This window comes from Pelophylax lessonae (genome assembly GCF_965119305.1).
Source record: "Pelophylax lessonae genome assembly, chromosome: 10".
NCBI lineage: Eukaryota > Metazoa > Chordata > Amphibia > Anura > Ranidae > Pelophylax > Pelophylax lessonae.
In genome coordinates, this window is record NC_138777.1 from 83,153,651 (window position 1) to 83,172,974 (window position 19,324).

Below are 19,324 nucleotides of genomic sequence, written 5' to 3' on the forward strand. Positions count from 1 at the left end.
CCTCAGGCCCCCCATATTCCAGTCCTCAGCTCTCCCACATCCCAGTCCTCAGTTCCCCCCACATTTCAGTCCTCCTCAGCTCCCCCTCATTCCAGTCCTCAGCTCCCTCCACATTCCAGTCCTCACTCCCCTCACATTCCAGTCCTCAGGTCCCTCACATTCCAGTCCTCAGGTCCCTCACATTCCAGTCCTCGGTCCCCCCACATTCCAGTTCTCAGCTCCCCCACATTCCAGTCCTCAGTTCCCCCCACATTCCAGTTTACAGCTCCCCACTTTCCAGTCCTCAGCTCCCCAACATTTCAGTCCTCAGTCCCCCCTATATTCCAGTCCTTAGTCCCCCCAAATTCCAGTCCTCAGTCCCCCCTTATTCCAGCTCCTCACTGCAATCCTCGGCATCCCCCCCCCCCACATTCTACCCTTAGCCCTTTTTTAACTTCATCCCCCTCAGTGTCCTACCTTACACAGACAGATTGGAGGGAGACATGCTGTGCTGCCTGGATGGAGGTGGGCATTGCAAGATAGTAATTGGCTGCTAGGACTGCCCTTCATCTTAGCAGCCAATCACCTGCTTCTTAACTTTGGGCAGCTCCGGCCTCCACCCAGAACTGTCCGGCATCCCGCTGTCTGCTCTGTGAGGAATACAGAGTGACGGCAGGGGGAAGAAAAGGCTCCTAAAGGGCAGGCCCATGGCGGTCTGAAATGGAGAGTGACGTGGTCCGCATTTGGCCCGCGGTCCACCATTTAGTGATGCCTGCAATAGAGCATCACTATATTTCTATTGAAACAGGATGTTACAGAAAGTTCCTTCTTAGTAAAATAAATTCAATCTTTAACCTTCATTGTTTATACAAGAGTATCTGAAGGTTATAGCAGCCCAGAAAAAGTCAAGTTGGTGGCCACACCTTGTTGAAGTGTCTTGCCAACCTCACCCTAACACAGTATAAAAGCTTGTCTTTGAAAAAGAGGTTTTGCTCCTTGCTGGTCCATCTGTGACTGAAACGCATATGCAATGGGATTCTTTTCCAGGATCCTATTATGGGTCTTTCTTCTAAATGTGGGCCATGTAGAAGGTAAGTGTCCACCTTGCAATTATTATGTGTGATTTTTTTTTCTAAGTGCACCTTTTCTTAAAATTTGAGCTTAAGCACATCTTTTTTTTTTTTTTTTTTTCAATGAAAGAGCAATACCTCAATGAATTACAATAGGTTCTTATCAAATTGGCCATGAACTACAAATTTCAGCATACACTGCCAGCCCTTTGTGTTATATTCACCTTTCTGTTCTCTGTATTCTATAGCCTATTCCAAAATTCTTTTGGCAGTGTATTGACAATGTGAATGAATGTTACAGTAAGATATGATCAATACAAAAAGAAATAACAATGCTTTATACTAATCTCAGTTGAAGCTTAACTTCAAATGGCTTTAACTTTGTTAACATGAATAATAAAGTGTATAAATATTTACAGTATATAAACCCAGTATATATACCTTGCACACACATTTTACCTAGTATTACAACAATAGTAAAAATACATATCAGCTTTTATTTTAAGCTTTTGCTTGTAATTATTTTTAGCTTTTTAGTTATTGTGAGCTATCATGTTCACTTCACATAATCATTGTAGAAGATGCTTATTGAATACATCTTTGTTTATGCATTCAGTATATTCAATATTGGACAATCCAGCTACAAACTGCATTAATTGGTAATACTAGGTAGACTTTTAAAGATAATTTTGCCCAAAATGTGTTTTAGATGATTTGTTAGCTGGTTAGCTGCATTATTTATTGTAATCCCATGTCTCTTAAACAGTGAACTCTCCCTGCCGTAGCTTCTTACTTAGTCTACTCTTGTTCTGGAGTCTCACACCCTTGCTTGCAGGGGTCTCTTTAGTGAATTTGTTTTCTCCCAAGACAAGATTTTAAGAGAGAGAGTGAGTCTCCCTTTTAATATCTGCCACAGGTGTTTATTTTGAAAAATTCACAGGGATTTAATTATTTCAAGATTGGAATTAGTTTTGGGTGAACTTTAAAATACCTGCTTTATACAAGTATTCTGCTGATTCTTTCTTTTTTTTCTTAAATAAGAATCAGAATACAAATAAAGCCAAAGCCTTTTTTAACATTTTAAATCGCTCAAACTGGAATGTAAATGCCCCTTTAGACAAGTGTCCTCATTTAAGGATATCCCTCACCTTCTGTACTAGTGACAACTGTAAAATGTCGGATTTCCTAGCACAGAGCCCTCCTGATTCCCTTGATTTGATTGTGTTGCAACTGTATTATCTCCCTTCATTTTGTAAAGTGCTGCCCAAACTGTTCGCCCGCACACCATGGATTTTCAATTGCAGTCCAAAGCCTTTATTGTAGTGATCACATCCCAAAAAACAAGTGCAGTGTTTGGAGCGTGCAGGACCCCTTTGTCAGGCATGTCATCACATACCAGACTACGGGGTTCTGCACGATTCCGAAACATTGCACTTGTTTTTGTGACGTGATCTCTCTGCAATAAAAACCTTTGGACGATGATTGTAGATTGTTGGTGTGCTGGCAAATATATATACACGTTTTACATGCCTAACGAAGGGGTCCTGCGCGGCTGTGAAACATTGCACTTGTTCATTTGTGATGTGATCTCTACAATAAAAGCTTTGGACTGCAATTGAAGATCCATGGTGTGCGGGGGAATATGTACATTGTTCTGTGATATCCAGTGTCGTGCTGGTGATCGCTACAGCACTCACTACAGATGAGCCTGTGATCCAGGAATGTGTGCGATGGGAATATAGACAAGACTGCCCAAACTGTTGACGTTATATAAATACTGAATAATAATATTAATAATATACATGGTGGCCCTTTGCAGTGGAGGCATACACAGCAAAACGATCTGGTGAGTTTTCAACACTTCCTCCTCAGATTTTTATGTCGGAACAAATTCCACTAGAGCTATAAAGCATTTGTGACGATATAGAACTGCTATGGTCAGGGTTTATATAGCCATATAAATACACTGCAAGGGAGTGGTCTGCCACAAAAAACATAATAAGTATAAAAGCACTACACATCAGCTTTGACCTTGTTCAGATAAAATGGGGCCACGGGCAGAAATAAAAATGGAGTCCAAAATACTCAAAAAAACATTGATCACACAGGGATATATGTACTGTGCATATATATATATATATATATATATATATATATATATATATATATATATATATTACATACATATAAAAAAAAGTGTGTCATTGTGGTTTATTGATGTACTTACATACATGCTTAAATACATGCTGTGATATAGGGGATCGTTAGCTTAGTGGTAGATATGTTTTTAAGTGAGCCCATGCCAGTATGAACTGTGGTTTTAGTGCTTGTCAGCCCCCTTTTCTGGGAAAAGGAAAAATAAAGTCCTTACATTAGGTTTTAAAAAGGAAACTATTCAGCGCTCTAATCTTAAAATGGTAAATAAGCAGCTGAACACCGGTAAAGGTCAAAACTAACAAATCCCAATACGAACATAAAAATATAAAGAGGGTGCAGCGCTAAAATTACATACAATATATCGCATAAGTTGCTGAAAGTATACAAAAATTGTCCATAAGAATAAGATAGTCCTTTAAAACTTCACAAGGCTAAGCACAAAGATGAGGATTTAGGAGACCCGTGCTGTAAAGGATGAATACATGCACCACTTCAATCGTGATTCCATCACCAAAGTAAGTACAAGCCTCTCACCTCCATTACTCGACCATTAAAGGCCATTGCGCTTTAAATCAGGGTAAATACCAGATGGACTTCTGCCAAACCCGATCTCCTAAGCTTTTCAGCCAACTCCAGAACTCTCAGCAGTTTTGCATCCCAAAAAAAGATGATAAGGACATCTAGTGCTCTCCGTTTTAAATTACATTTATTGCAAAGCAAAGCTAAAATAAACCTACTCACAATGGTGGCACTTTCCTAGTGCATAAGGAACAGCAGACAAACATAATACACGGTGTGCTTGGATGTCTCGATCCCTTCATCTTTTTTTGGGATGCAAAACTGCTGAGAGTTCTGGAGTTGGCTGCAAAGCTTAGGAGATCGGGTTTGGCAGAAGTCCATCTGGTATTTACCCTGATTTAAAGCGCAATGGCCTTTAATGGTCGAGTAATGGAGGTGAGAGGCTTGTACTTACTTTGGTGATGGAATCACGATTGAAGTGGTGCATGTATTCATCCTTTACAGCACGGGTCTCCTAAATCCTCATCTTTGTGCTTAGCCTTGTGAAGTTTTAAAGGACTATCTTATTCTTATGGACAATTTTTGTATACTTCAGCAACTTATGCGATATATTGTATGCAATTTTAGCGCTGCACCCTCTTTGTATTCTTACATTAGGTTTTCCCATGCAGGGGTTTTAGTTTTGCACAGCAAAACAGGTAAATGTCGAGCTACCTGACTTCCTCTTCAGCAGCACCTTTAGTCCTAGTCCTTCAGACCTATTTGTCAACTCTCTTGGCTCTCTGAACTCTCTCCTAGATCACACATCCTTTAGTCACAGCTGCCTGCATTACAGGCCCACTCCTTGCCTCTCAATAGAAGTTTTCCTGACACCCTGGGCTCTCTCATTCCTCTAAAAATTCCCTTAGTCCCCTTGACTCACCTAGTTGTCCCAGCCTTCTCAGTCTCCCAAACTTTGTGTTAGTTTCCTAGACTTACCTAGCCCCTTCAAGTCTCTCACCCTAATGGGCATAGAATCTCTCCACTATGGAGTGTTGTCTCCAAAAGGTGGATACACGCTATACAACTTTTTTTGTTAGATTTCCTTTAGATTTACCTTCAACTATGTAGTGCAAGGGCCTGCCTGATTGTATACAAATTGAAAGTGTTTAGGTTTGACCTCATATTATATGGTTTTGGTAAATCTAAAGGAAAAAATCTAAAGAAAATTGTATAGTGTGTATCCAGCTTTAGGCTGGGTTCACACAGGTCTGGCTGCGGTTTGCAGTCCAGGGTCCTGTGCGTTTGTGTTCACCGGTTCAGGTGTAAATTTTTTCCTGAATTCTCACCTGAGCCAGCCCCAAAAATGCACAGGACCCTTTTCAAATGTACACCGCAGCCGCCCCTGAATATATGTGAACCAGCTTCACTGAAAGCCGGTCACACTCACATGTAATGCAAATTGAATGCGGTGTTAAACAAATCTAATTTGCATATATGTGAATGCAGCCTGAGTAGAGCACCTTTGTCTCCTAACAAGATCATACACACATCTTCAAGCAGAAGCATAACTTTATCCTGGCTGGAGCCCTGAGCTGTGCCTGAAGCTTTATTATAAAGGCTGTGTGCAAGTGACACACACACTACTGGTATTCAAGAAGAACTGGACACAGGGTTGAAGATTTCTTTCCTCCCAAAGCACTTTGAAATCTCCAAACTACAGAGCCCAATCTGGGAATACCAAATACATTTATTTTCATAGTGGCAGGGCCTTAAACTGACACAATACATACATACAAAATCATTGATGGGACAAATATAAACATATACAAATTGTTGTTGGGAAAGTAGTGAATTTATATGCATGTGTATACACATACTGTACATATAGAAATCAATAAAGATTCAATGGAAAGTGTAAACACCTACTACCCCACTATCAGACCCCTGCATCATCGTTGTTCCCAGCAGAATTTGAAAGGAAATGGCTTTTCCCCAAATTCCCTTGCAGCTTTGACACATGACAGATCATATAATAGAGCCACAAAGGAAACCACAGGAACTACACAGGCACAGAGGTCTGAGTGGAGAGGCAAGTACACAGTATCCCAGCTATATATGGACATTGCAGGGCTGTAGAAATTGCATGGAAAAAGGTGACAGCACATCCTGGAAGTAAAAGCAATTTCTTTATCGGAAATCTTTAAAAAAGATGAAACATGACACACATGCGGTCCAAAGGTGCTCAGTAGACACGTTTCATACTGACGTGCCTACTCATTACTAATTGCCCCAGGTGTGCATGTTTGCTTAAGACCACAAGGCAACAGGTGGGATCAATCAATGGTCAGGGGAAGGAGCCACCCACCATGGAAGATCACAGTCCATATAGCTTAGGTCCACAGCAGAACTGCAACTATTGCAAATAAACATATACATACATACATACATATAGACATATACATACAATGGCAAACTGGGCCAGCTCAGGTCAGTTGCCTGTTCTGCACACTTAGTAAATCTTGAGCTTGTGACTTACTGTATCTTGAACCAAAGGAAAGCCTAGGTATAGTTTGACCATATTTTGAAGCTGCCAATGCTTTAGTTGAATACTTGAGTATGGTATAATGGCTAGGAAATATTCTTTGGAAGTAGGTTTGACTGCTTACTAAAATGTTACTTACCTTTGTGTGCATGCTATAATTCAAGTAACATAATTCAGATGCCTTGCAAGAATAAAGGTGGGGAATCAACGCTCTAATGCTCTTAGCTATTGGCTGAGATCACTGATTGAGAGCCGGTCAGCGGCTGGTTTTCCAGCATGCATGTCCAACAGAAGCCGACTGAACGGCTACCATAGACACGGGCCGAATATCGCTGTTTTTCTTTACCGGCCGATGTCGCACTACATTCGACCTGTGTGTAATAGTTTTAACTCAGATGTGCCAGAGCCAGAGATGTATAGTAACTAAGTAGAACTACTTCACTACTGTACTTAAGTACCGAAAGGCGGTATCTGTACTTTCCTAGAGTATAATTTTTTTCTCCTACTTCCACTTTTACTTCACTACATTTTTCCAATGATTTCAATACTTCTACTCCGATATTTTTTTTTTGTGCTGCATAGTTACTCATTACAATTATAAAAATTACCACTGCCAGAACAGTAGATGGCAGGTTTCATGAAGCTCAAAACATGTGTATTATCAGCGCATACGAAAATAAAAGCTACTGTATGTATAATTAAAAGATGCATTTGAAATAATAAAAAACAATATGATGTTCAAACTTTTGACTTCTTTCTTTAATAACTACATAACACAGTACTTGTACTTTTACTTTCAGTACTTGAGTGGCATTTTTTTTTTCAAAACTACTGGTACTTTTACTTTCAATACTTGAGTAGCAACATTTTTTAAAAAACTACTTGCAATACTTAAGTACAAAAAATGTTGAATACTTTAGTACTTCTACTCAAGTCACTTTTCGATCGAGCACTTCCACTTCTACTCAAGTCACTTTTTGATCGAGCACTTGTACTTTTACTCAGGTATGGGTTTCGAGTACTTTATACAACTCTGGTCAGAGCTAGTATAATTAGAGATAACAGATGCTGTAGCATTGGCTACTCTTACTCCACCGTTGCATTTTCCACCTTCACATTATAGCTTCATGACAAAAACAATGAAAACTGTTTAAATTTCAAAGGCCTATTTTAAGTTTAACATCTTATCTTAGAGGCATTCATACCTTTCTTTTCCTTCTTCAACTCTAACGTATTTACATTTTGAGGAAACCCTTAAGCTACTTTTTCTGTGCCTTTTTTTTTATTTACAAAACCAGCAGCATATCCAAGGACAAGAACAGAATGAGAAATTAGAGATAACTTGTACATGAAGGATTTATGTTTGGGAGTGATATGTAAAATTTGGATCAGGTAGTGCTCTAGCTGAAACTATAGTAACTGGGACAAAGGAGCCCAAAAAGAACAAAAACAGTTGAAAAAAAAATAGTTCTCGGGCTGGCATGATCAATCTTTCTTCTACTTTGCAACAAGTTTTAATTATTGTGTTGTGACTGTTTGTGTTCATTAGAGATGGGCAGAACAACCCCTTGTTCAGTTCCCACCTGAACATTCAAACATCGCAAAAGTTAGGAAACAAATAACGAACCTCATTGAAGTCTATGGGACCCAAACTGGAGAAATCAAAAATGCCAATTTTGAAGGGTTATATGCAAGTAATTGGGCATACAATGGTTATGGGGGGTCTGGGTAAAAAACTTCACTTTTTAAATGATTAACAGATGCCTAAAGTGAAAGCATAAAAATGGGAAATAACAATAAAAAATGAAAAATATAGTGCCTGGGGGTCCCCTTAGTCTGCCTGCAAAGTGGCACATCTCTACTGGTGCTGCAACAATAATTGCATTTATAAAGCCATAAAATATGACATTTTCCCTGCAACCTTTCTTCATTTTGTAAACAACGGCTTGGGGAGTCAGTCTGTATGATGAGGCCACAATGTAGTGCACTGGGAACACGATTAAAGATTTTTTTAGATAAATAATGGTGATAGAAATAACAGGTGTGGAAAAATTAGTCTTTGGGTGCCGGAGATGCCTTCACACCGTAACCCTATATAGGTACTCTTGATGAAAGCAAGAATTGCTTTGCTGTCAAAAATGTAAATGATATGCACTTGACAAACAGGTGCGGAAAAATTGGTCTTTGGGTGTCAAAGGTGACTTCATGCTTTAACCCTATACAGTCAGATGGTCTACGGAGTCTGTGGACAGACGTGCTCTATTATCAGTAACAAAACCGCCTGCAGCACTGAATGTCCATTCAGAAAACACGTTGGATGCAGGGCAGCCCAGCAGCTCAATTGCATGCTGGGCAAGTTCTGGCCAGTAGTCTATTCTTGACCCAGTAACCCAGTGGATTGTCAACTGGAAAGCTCTATATCTCTGTTTTTGTCCCTAGATAATTGTCCACCATATGATGCAGAAGCTGCCGATTAGATGTGAAAGCTGAAAGCCCTGGTGCCAAGGAATAAAACATGCATTAAACGTGCAGTAACACACATAAATGTACTGCATTAAATGTGAACCAATGTACTAAAATATACTGCATTAAACGTCTAGTAACGCACTTAAATATACAGTGTTAAATGTGCACTAACGCACTGAAATATACTGCATCTAATGGAACATAACGCACTGAAATATACTTTATTAAATGTGCAGTAATGCACATAAAAATACTGCTTTAAACGTGCAGTTAAGCACAGAAATAAACTACGTTAAACATGCAATACCATTGAAATACACTGGCTTAAATGTGCACTAAAACACTGAAATATGCTGCATTAAACATGCACCAATGCACTGAAAAATACTGCGTTAACCGTGAAGGACACACTGAAATATACTTTGTTAAACGTTTAGTAACGCACAGAAATACACTGCGTTAAATGTGCAGTAACACACTGAAATATACTGCATTAAATGTGCACTAATCTTGCCCTCACTTGACTCTATGGCCTTGGAGGACCAGAGTGACGTCATATGTAGCTTCCTAGCAACTGATTTAACCACTTGCTGACCACCTGCCGCAGTTGTACAGTGGCAGTCTGGCTTGTACAGGCAAAGCATCGTACATGTGCGGCACTCACTCCTGGGGCCGTGGGGCACGCTCCCGCACCCCCCGGCCCTGCTGATGATCTAATTGGGTTCAGAACCGATCAGTCAATGATTTTTTGCCTGGACCTGTTGATCGGTCCTGCCCAATCAGATACTGACTGTGCCTGTGTAGTGTAAACACAGGCACAGAAAAGACCCGCTCTCTCCTCCCAAAATCCTTTTTGGATTCATTGAGAGAAGAGAGAGGGTCAAAACTGTGATTATTGCACACAGCACACTTTCACACACCTAGCTAGGCACACTTAACCCCCGATCACCCCTCCAGTTAACCCCTACACCCCCTGTCACAACACACACTGTATACAGTATACTGTATAGCTGTTTCCTATATACCTGTATTAGTGTGATTTGTGACCTGGTTTAGCGCTTGCGGCCATTCCTTTTAGGGTTAGGATACCCGCCACCCCCCCAATAAAGATTTAACCCCCTGATCACCCCCAGTTAACCCCTTCCCCCCTGTCACATTGCACACTATATACAGGTAATATAGTGTTTTTCTGTATATCTGTGATAGTGTGATTGTGACTTCAGTTAGCGCTAGCAAGTTAGTTTCTCTCCCCTCCACCCCCCAATAAAGATTTAACCCCCTGATCCCCCCCGATCACCCCCAGTTAACCCCTTCATTGCCCTGTCACAGTGTCACTTTTATAGTGTACAGTTTTTTTTCTGATCACTATTATTAGTGTCACAGGTGACATTAGCTAGTGTTATCGTCAGTCTAGGACAGCACAGATCCCGACACATAGTTAGAAATATTAGTTAACCCCTTGATTACCACATACACACACATACACACACACACATACACTTCCATTACTAGTATAGTGTTGGAACAGATCAATATCTGATCTTATCAGAACTATACTAGCATCCCCAATAGTTTAGGGTTCCCAAAACGCAGTGTTTGCATGATAAGCACTGATTCCTGGCAGCACCTGCATTTAGCCCCTCTGCCCAGCCCACCCCACCCCACCCAGGCAAGTGCAGTAATCAATAGATTACTGTCACTTCCAAAAAACACAAAACACACAAAAACGCTGTGTTAGCAGAGTCAGGCCTGAACCCTGCTAGCATTAGCAGTTTTTTGTAGCGACCAAATAGTCTTTGACACCCAGGTGCTTTTTTACCTGTGAGTCACACTACTGTACCTGTAGATTTAGTTGCTAAAATGACCAAACGGTGGTACAGTAGTGCAGAGGCCTACAGTATACTGACTATGTCAAATGAGAGGGATGGGGAAGCCTCACTGGCAGAATCAGGGTCAGTATATGAACCTGAAGAGAGCAGTGGCTCCCTGACAGACAGCTCTGATGACAGATGGGTCCCTGTTAGGACCAGGCGTACCCGACCCCATTCGGGAGTTGCTGAGGTGCAGGAATCGCAGGGTGCTCGTATGGAGCAGAGAGACAGTACTAGTGCCGCTCACCCTTCTGGTGAACTGCCACCAGTGGCCTAGTACACCCTGGACCTAGAACAACCAGCACTGCAGTATCACTTGGTGATGTGGCAAGTCCCATAAGTGCAGTTGAAGCTGGTGCGGTGGCAAGCACAAGTAGTGGCCCGCAGCCACCGCGTATTCGAAGACAGGCCCGTAGAGCCCATAGTGCCCTCCCTGATGCGCTGGCATATCCTAATTGACAGCCCACTGATACTACATACTTCCCCCATTCACTGCCCAACCTGGAATCCACGTGGAAACAGCCAATTTTACTTCCCTGAATTTTTATGAGCTGTTTTTCACTGAAGATATTTTCAGATCTATTGTGGACCAAAGCAATTTATACGCTGGTCAATTCATTGCCGCCAACCCAAATTCGCCCCTTGCCAGACAATTCGGCTGGAAACCTATAACGGTTTCCGAGTTTAAAACTTTTCTGGGCCTTTTCCTCAACATGGGCATAACCAAAAAGAGTGAGTTGCGGTTATATTGGTCCACAAACCCAATTCACCATATGCACGTGTACTCTGCTTCCATGTCCAGGGCGAGATACAAGCAAATTCTGCGGTTTATGCACTTCAACGACAATTAAATCTGTCATCCTCAGGGAGACCCTGAATATGACCGGCTCCACAAAATCCGGCCCCTCATAAACCACTTCAATCAGCAGTTTGCAGCCTTGTTTACCCCCCAACAAGTTGTCTGCGTTGATGAGTCCCTGATTAAGTTTACTGGCCGCCTTGCTATGAAACAGTATCTCCCCAGCAAGCGTGCCAGATACGGGGTCAAGCTGTATAAGCTGTGTGACAGGGCCACAGGCTATACAGTTAGTTTCCAGGTTTACTAGGGAAAAGATAGCACTGTGGAGCCCACCAACTGCCCAGACTACATAGGGAGCAGCGGCAAGATAGTTTGGGATTTGGTGTCACCCTTATTCGGAAAGGGGTACCATTTGTACGTGGACAATTTTTTTACCACTTTTTATTCACTTGCTTGAATTACAAATTGGCGCATGTGGCACCATGTGACCTAATAGCCGTGGCTTCCCCCAACGGATTGTAGATTCCCGTCTTAGTCAGGGGGAGAGAGCCTGCTTGAAAACGGACAAATTGCTTGCAGTGAAGTGGAGGGATACACGGAATGTTTTCGTTCTGTCCTCCCTTTACGCAGACACCACAGTCCAAATTACTATGGCAACTGGCGTTTTGGAGAAACCCCCCTGTGTCCACGAATATAACCTTAATATGGGAGGGGTGGACCTTAACGACCAACTTTTGACGCCGTACTTAGTTGCCCCTAAAGCCGGACGCCTGTACAAAAAAGTGTCTGTTTATTTATTCCGATTGGCTATGCTCAACGCCTTTGTACTATACAGAGCATCAGGACAAACTGGATCCATCGTAGAATTCCAGGAAGAGATTATCGGAGCCTACCTGTATCCAGGAGGTGCTCCTGCCCAACTTCCCCTTCCAGATTCAGTGAGCCGGCTGCATGAGAGGCACTTTCCACAAGTCCTCCCGCGTACCCCTACCAGAAGAAACCTCCAAAGAAGATGTGTGTCTGTAGCAGGCGCGGATTTAGGCATGACAACTGTTTTTATTGTCCCGAATGTCCTGACCAACCTGGTCTCTGTATCGGGGACTGTTTCCGTCGCTACCACACACTAGTGGAGTATTAGCATAGGGTACAGCATGACACAGTGTAGGGCACACTAACACAAGATCTCAAAAGATGTTCGATGGCTATCGCCATTTTGAGAGACCCTAACCTGGAAAGTTCAAGTTGAAGAAAAAAAGTTCAAAAAAAAAATACTAATTTTTTTTTAAAAAGTTACAAAAAAAAACAAAAAAATATAAAAAGTTACAAAAAAATTACAAAAAAAATATAAAATAAAAAAGCCAAAAATAGTTGTCGTTTGAGTTATTTTTCTGTTCTTCTACTCTTCCTACTGTACTTGTACTGTACTTAGTTTGTTTTTCATTCTATTGTTAACCAGTTCGCCTTGCAGGTACACTCATCGGCTGCCACACTGATTTTATATATTCTGACACAAACAGCTTTTGCGCTCAGCATATATTCATACCTCTGATGGCAGTGCTGTGGTAGGTGATTTCACCACTGCAGTTAAAATACCATTAGGTATACATGTAATTTTGTCATGTATACCCGCCATTAAGAAGTGGGTTTGGATGTTTGGGCGGTTAATTGTGGGTATACTACACAATTTTCTTGCAGAGATTTCTGTTAGGTTCTCTTTTTTCGTTCAGCCCACAGGTAGAGATGTCCCGAACTATTCGCCGGCGAACAGTTCCCAGTGAACATTGCTTGTTCGCGTTCGCCGCGGCGGGCGAACATATGCGATGTTCGGTCCGCCCCCTATACATCATCATTGAGCAAACTTTGACCCTGTACCTCACAGTCAGCAGACACATTCCAGCCAATCAGCATACCCTCCCTCCCAGACCCTCCCACCTCCTATAAAAAAGCAAGGACAGCATTCATCTTAGATTCATTCTTAAGCTGCAGAGTTAGTTAGAGCAGGGAGAATGCTGCTGCTGCTGAATTAATAGGGAAATCATCAGCTAGGCCAGTGTTCTGTGTCCACTCCTGCTGTAAGAACAGCGTCCTGACAGCACCCCAAAAAGCCCTTTTAAGGGCTGGTATATCAGTCTGCTTTTATTTATTTTTTTCTATATATATACAGACTGTACTGTGTGCACACCACTCATATCGGGTGGCACAGTACCTTGCAGATAAAAAAAGTCATTTAATTTTTACCCTTTAATATAATTGCAGTTGCCTGCCAGTGTGTGTCAGGCCCACTGACTGAACTGTGCCCACTGCCAGTGCCCACCAATCATATAGGGTGGCACAGCACCTTGCAGATAAAAAATTAATTTAATTTTTCCTCTGTAATATAATTGCAGTTGCCTGCCAATGAGTGTCAGGTCCACAGACTGTATTGTGCCCACTGAACACCACTCATATAGGGTGGCACAGCACCTTGCAGATAAAAAAAGTAATTTAATTTTTTCTCTGTAATATAATTGCAGTTACCTGCCAGTGAGTGTCAGGCCCACAGACCGTACTGTGCCCACTGCCCACTGCCCACTACTCATATAGGGTGGCACAGCACCTTGCAGATAAAAAATTAATTAAATTTTTCCTATAATAAAAAATAAAATTCATCCAGAAAAAACAGGAACTGGCTTTTTCATTCGAATTTCAGTAGCGCAGGGATGGTGATAACCTCTTACCAAATAAATAGGATGATAACATATACCAAAATATATGAATCAGATGTGATAAATATAAGCATAAAATCATAAATACATAAAAGCATGAAATCACATCAATAGGTTTTCATAAAGTCCATAGGTATAAAGTGCATAGAGCAATGAAAGTGTAAACATGAAGGATCACAGGTGCGACTTATGGGCACCACCCTTGCTTGCCACCACCACACAGTGCCGGGAGACGTATCTGAAATTCAGACTCACCAGACTATTAGTCTATGCCTAACCACTCTCATGGACTGGGCAACAACAGCATATAGTAAAATCAGGTTTACTCCAGATCTCTGATTTGTGCTGCAAAGACTCCTCTGGAAGATTTCCTAGTAAATTTATAGTGCACTATAAAATTTTATGTTCGTGACATCTCTACCCACAGGCTGCATGAAAAAAAAAAAAAACCTACACTATATGCCAAACAAGGACCAGCAATGTGCTGGTTAGGGATGATCGAACTTTTGAAAAGTTTGGTTCGGCCAGAACACCCGAACTTCCCGAAAGTTCGGGTCCGGATTCCAGAACCCCATTGAAATTAATGGGACCCGAACTTCAGTAATCAAAAAACACCATTTTGAAGCCCTAAAACCCAATAAATGCCCCTAAAAAGTGCCTAGGGTTCTGGGTCATGCCACAGGGACTATTAATCACACAAAAAAGTTCTTAAAAATTGTCGTTTTTGATAGAGAGCCAATTATTGAATAAATTATTGGAAAAAAAAATGAGATTTCTTTGGATTTAGTGTCTGGGGGGTCTAAAATGTGTACCTGTGAAGTTTGAGCTCTGTAGCATGTCCAGAACCAGAAAAAAAAGATAATTTTTCTTAGAATTTCAATAGCGCAGGGATGGGGCTAAGCTCCTTTCACACCTGGGCGTTTTTGTTTCAGGCGTTTATTGGGCATTTTTGTTATTGAAAAAATTATTGAAAAAAGAGATTTCTTTGGATTTAGTGTCTATGGGGTCTAAAACGTGTACCTGTGAAGTTTCAGCTCTGTAGCATGTCCAGAACCAGAAAAAAAGATAATTTTCTTAGAATTTTTATTAGCGCAGGGATGGGGTTCCGCTCCTGTCACACCTGGGTGTTTTTGTTTCAGGTGTTTATTGGGCATTTTTTGGGCGTCTTTGGAGGCAGGCATGACATCTGAACTTCTGTATAGGGGTATATATATACATACACACACACACATATGTATATATGTATACACATACACACATATAGGTGTGAAAGGAGCGGAACCCTATCCCTGCGCTACTCAAATTATTTGCAGGGATGGTGTTACCCTCCTTTCACACCTATATGTGTGTATGTGTATATATAAATATATATATATATATATATGTGTGTGTGTGTGTGTATATATACCCCTATACAGAAGTTCACATATCATGCCTGCCTCCAAAGACGCCCAAAAAATGCCCAATAAACGCCTGAAACAAAAACGCCTGGGCGTTTTTGTTTCAGGCATTTAATGGGCATTTTGTGGGTGTCTTTGGAGGCAGGCATGACATCTGAACTTCTGTATAGGGGTATATACACACACACACACACACACACATATATATATATATATATATATATATATATATGTATATATATATACATATATACACATACACACATATAGGTGTGAAAGGAGCAGAACCCTATCCCTGCGCTAAATTATTTGCAGGGATGGTGTTACTCTCCTTTCACACCTATATGTGTGTATGTGTATATATATATGTGTGTGTGTGTGTGTATATATACCCCTATACAGAAGTTCAGATGTCATGCCTGAAACAAAAACGCCCAGGTGTGTTGTTTCAGGCGTTTATTGGGAATTTTTTGGGCGTCTTTGGAGGCAGGCATGACATCTAAACTTCTGTATAGGGGTATATATACACACACACACATATATATATATATATATACACATACACACATATAGGTGTGAAAGGAGTGTAACACCATCCCTTCAAATAATTTCAGTAGCACAGGGATAGGGTTCCGCTCCTTTCACACCTATATGTGTGTATGTGTATATATACATATATGTGTGTGTGTATATATACCCCTATACAGAAGTTCAGATGTCATGCCTGCCTCCAAAGACGTCCACAAAAAAGCCCAATAAACGCCTGAAACAAAAACGCCCAGGTGTGAAAGGAGCGGAGCCCCATCCCTGCTCTACTAATAATTCTAAGAAAAATGATCTTTTTCTTCTGGCGGTCACCCTGACATGGATGGGTTTGGTCACCCTGGCATAGCAGTCAGAGTCAGTTCACCCTAAACTACACTACGGTCACCCTGACACTTAACACTTTCCCTGCAGAAACTAGATTATTGAATCTAACTATAGTAGTATATAGTATCCTAACTACACTGCATATCCCTTTCCTCACACTAATAATTGCTAAATGACACTGGAGCAGCAGGAGTAACAGAACTGCTTCCACTCTCTTCCACAGCCTCTCTATTACAGTGCTAGAGATTTGGCGTGGCTATGTTATATACTAGGGGGCATATTCACTACTGATTGGTCTCTGGACCCCCTAGTCACTCCAATCACATTCCTAGCAGGCTCCTGCCCCCTCAATTGGCTTTTACTCACGTTTCTGGTCCAATGAGGGGCTTTTAAAGCCCAGTTCCTGTCCCATTGCATTTTGGGCGGTTCTGGTGCCGAATTCCGAACTTTTACCGCAAAAAGTTCGGAATTCGGCCGAATTTCGAACCGCAAATGTTCGGGTCGAACCGATGGTCGTCCCGAACCGTTCGAACATCCCTAGTGCTGGTACGTTGCTGGACTTTCAGTGGTTATACCTGAATGATGCCTACAGATTTAGGCATCATCTTGGTATCCTTTTTTACAGCCAGCGGTCGGCTTACATGGAAAAGCAATCCTAGTGGATAATTGGCCGCTAGAATGCTTTTACAAGCAGTGGGAGGGGACTCCCCCCTCCCACTGCCTTTCGTGGTTTTTCTCGGGCTCTCCTGTCCCACCGGTTAACCCGAGTGTGCAGCCAGTGCTTTGGGTTATCTAACCATAGAGCTGATTGGAGACGAGAATGGCTCCAATATTCTCTATGGCCTAAGATATTGGAAGCTACGAGCATTTCATGACTTCTGTTTCGCCAGAAATAAACAGCGCCATTGGGAAATTTGGAAAGCATCTCATCACGCCAATCTTGGTGTGGTCAGATGCGTTAAGGTCAGAGGAGAGATCTGAAAGACCCCAATATAAAAAAAAAGAGTACCTGTCACTACAGATCGCTATCATAGGGGATATTTAAATTCATTTTAATAACAATAAAAATTATTAAAAAATAAATAAATGAAAGGAAAGGTGTCAAAAATAACATAAAAAAGCAAAAAAAAAATCAAGCCCCCCTGTCCCCCCGTGCTTGCGCACAAAGGCGCACGCAAGCATTGGTCTAGTGTCATATGTAAACCGCAATTGCAGCATGCATGTGAGGTATCGCCACGAACGACAGGTCAAGGGCAGTAATTCTTGCAGAAGACCTCCTCTGTAAGTCTAAAGTGGTAACATGTGAAGACTTTTAAAGGCTTTTAAAATGTATGTAGTTTGTTTGCCGCTGCTCAGGCGTGCAAAATTTTTAAAGCATGTCATGTTTGGCATCTATGTACTTGGCATAAGATCATCTTTTAAATTTTACCAAACAATTTGGAATTATATAGTGTATTTGTGCATTAAATTTAAAAAATATATATTTTTTCGCAGAAATTGCGTTTGGAAAATCTGTGCGCAAAAACCGTGTGACAAAAAAATTTGCAAAATCCACCATTTTGTTCTGTAGAGCCTCTGCTTTAAAAAAATATATATAATGTTTAACCAGAAAAGTAATTTTCTGGTTAAAAAAAAAAAAAATTTCATGTAAGCAAAAAGTCACAGAAAAGGCTTGGTTTTCAAGTGGTTAGAAGAGTGGGTGAAATGTGTGGATAAGATTGAGCATAAAAAGCCAGGACAGTTCAAACACCCCCCAAATGACCCCTTTTTGAAAAGTAGACACCCAGAGAGGCATATTGAGTCCATGAAGTATTTTATATTTTGCCCTAAGTTTCGGGAAGGTGACAATTTGTTTTTGTTTTTTTTTACACAAAGTTGTCACTAAATGATATATTGCTCACGCATGCCATGGGTATATGTGAAATGACACCCCAAAATACATTCTGCTGCTTCTCCTGAGTACAGGGATACCACATGTGTGAGACTTTTTGGGAGCCTAGCTGTGTACGGGACCCCGAAAGCCAATCACCACCTTCAGGTTCTCTAATGGCGTAAATTGCACATTTTAACTCCGCACTAGTGTCACAGTTTCAGAGGCCCTGAAATTTCAAGATAGCACAAAACTCCCCCAAATGACCCCATTTTTCAAAGTAGACACTACAAGCTATTTGCTGAGAGGCATGGGGAGTCCATGGAATATTTTATATTTTGCCACAAGTTTCGGGGAAAATTATTATTATTATTTTTTTGTTTTTTTTTTTTACACAAAGTTATCACTAAATGATATATTGCTCACACATGCCATGGGTATATGTGAAATGACACCCCAAAATTTATTCTGCTGCTTCTCCTGAGTATGGAGATACTATAACTTTTGCGCAAACCAATAAAAATATGCTCATTGAGATTTTTTTTGTCAAAGACATGTAGCTAATACATTTGTTCTTACACTAGTAGCCACAGCCAATCACAGTTAGAAACACACCCCTAGGGACATACTTAACCCCTCCCTCTCCAATAAATTTAACTCCTTCACTGCCAGTGTCATTTTTACAGTAACATTGCATATGTATAGCACTGATTACTGCAGTAATGTCACTGGTAACCCCAAAAGTGTTAAAAATGTCAGTCAAGGGTCTGATCTGTCCACCGCAATGTCGCAGTCCCGCAAAAAAATCGCAGATTGCCGCCATTACTCGCTAAAAAAAAACAACAAAAATGACAAAAATCTTTCCCTTAGTTAGTAAACGCAATAACTTTTGCTCAAACCAATCAAAATACGCTTTTTGCAATTTTTTTTTACCAAACATATGTAACATAAAACAAATTGGCCTAAAATTTAAAAAAAAATTGATTTTTAAATTTTTTTGGGGAATTTCATATAAAAAATGTGAAAAATATTGTTATTTATATATTTTTTTGTTTATAGCGCATGATCAAAAAATCGCACAGGTGACCAAATAC

At 40.9% G+C, this 19,324-nt stretch overlaps 1 protein-coding gene across 1 annotated transcript in view; it reads left to right on the forward strand.

The window, feature by feature from the left end:
- Positions 1–952: 952 nt before the first annotated feature.
- Positions 953–19,324, forward strand: part of LOC309565958 (mucin-2-like) — a gene marked incomplete at its 3' end in the record, with an annotated part of 251,710 nt that continues 233,338 nt past the window's right edge. The window contains exon 1 of the mRNA XM_082270986.1: positions 953–1,070. Coding sequence (XP_082127112.1) covers positions 1,010–1,070 — 61 coding nt within the window. The 5' untranslated portion in view covers positions 953–1,009. The remainder of the gene's footprint in view (positions 1,071–19,324) is intronic.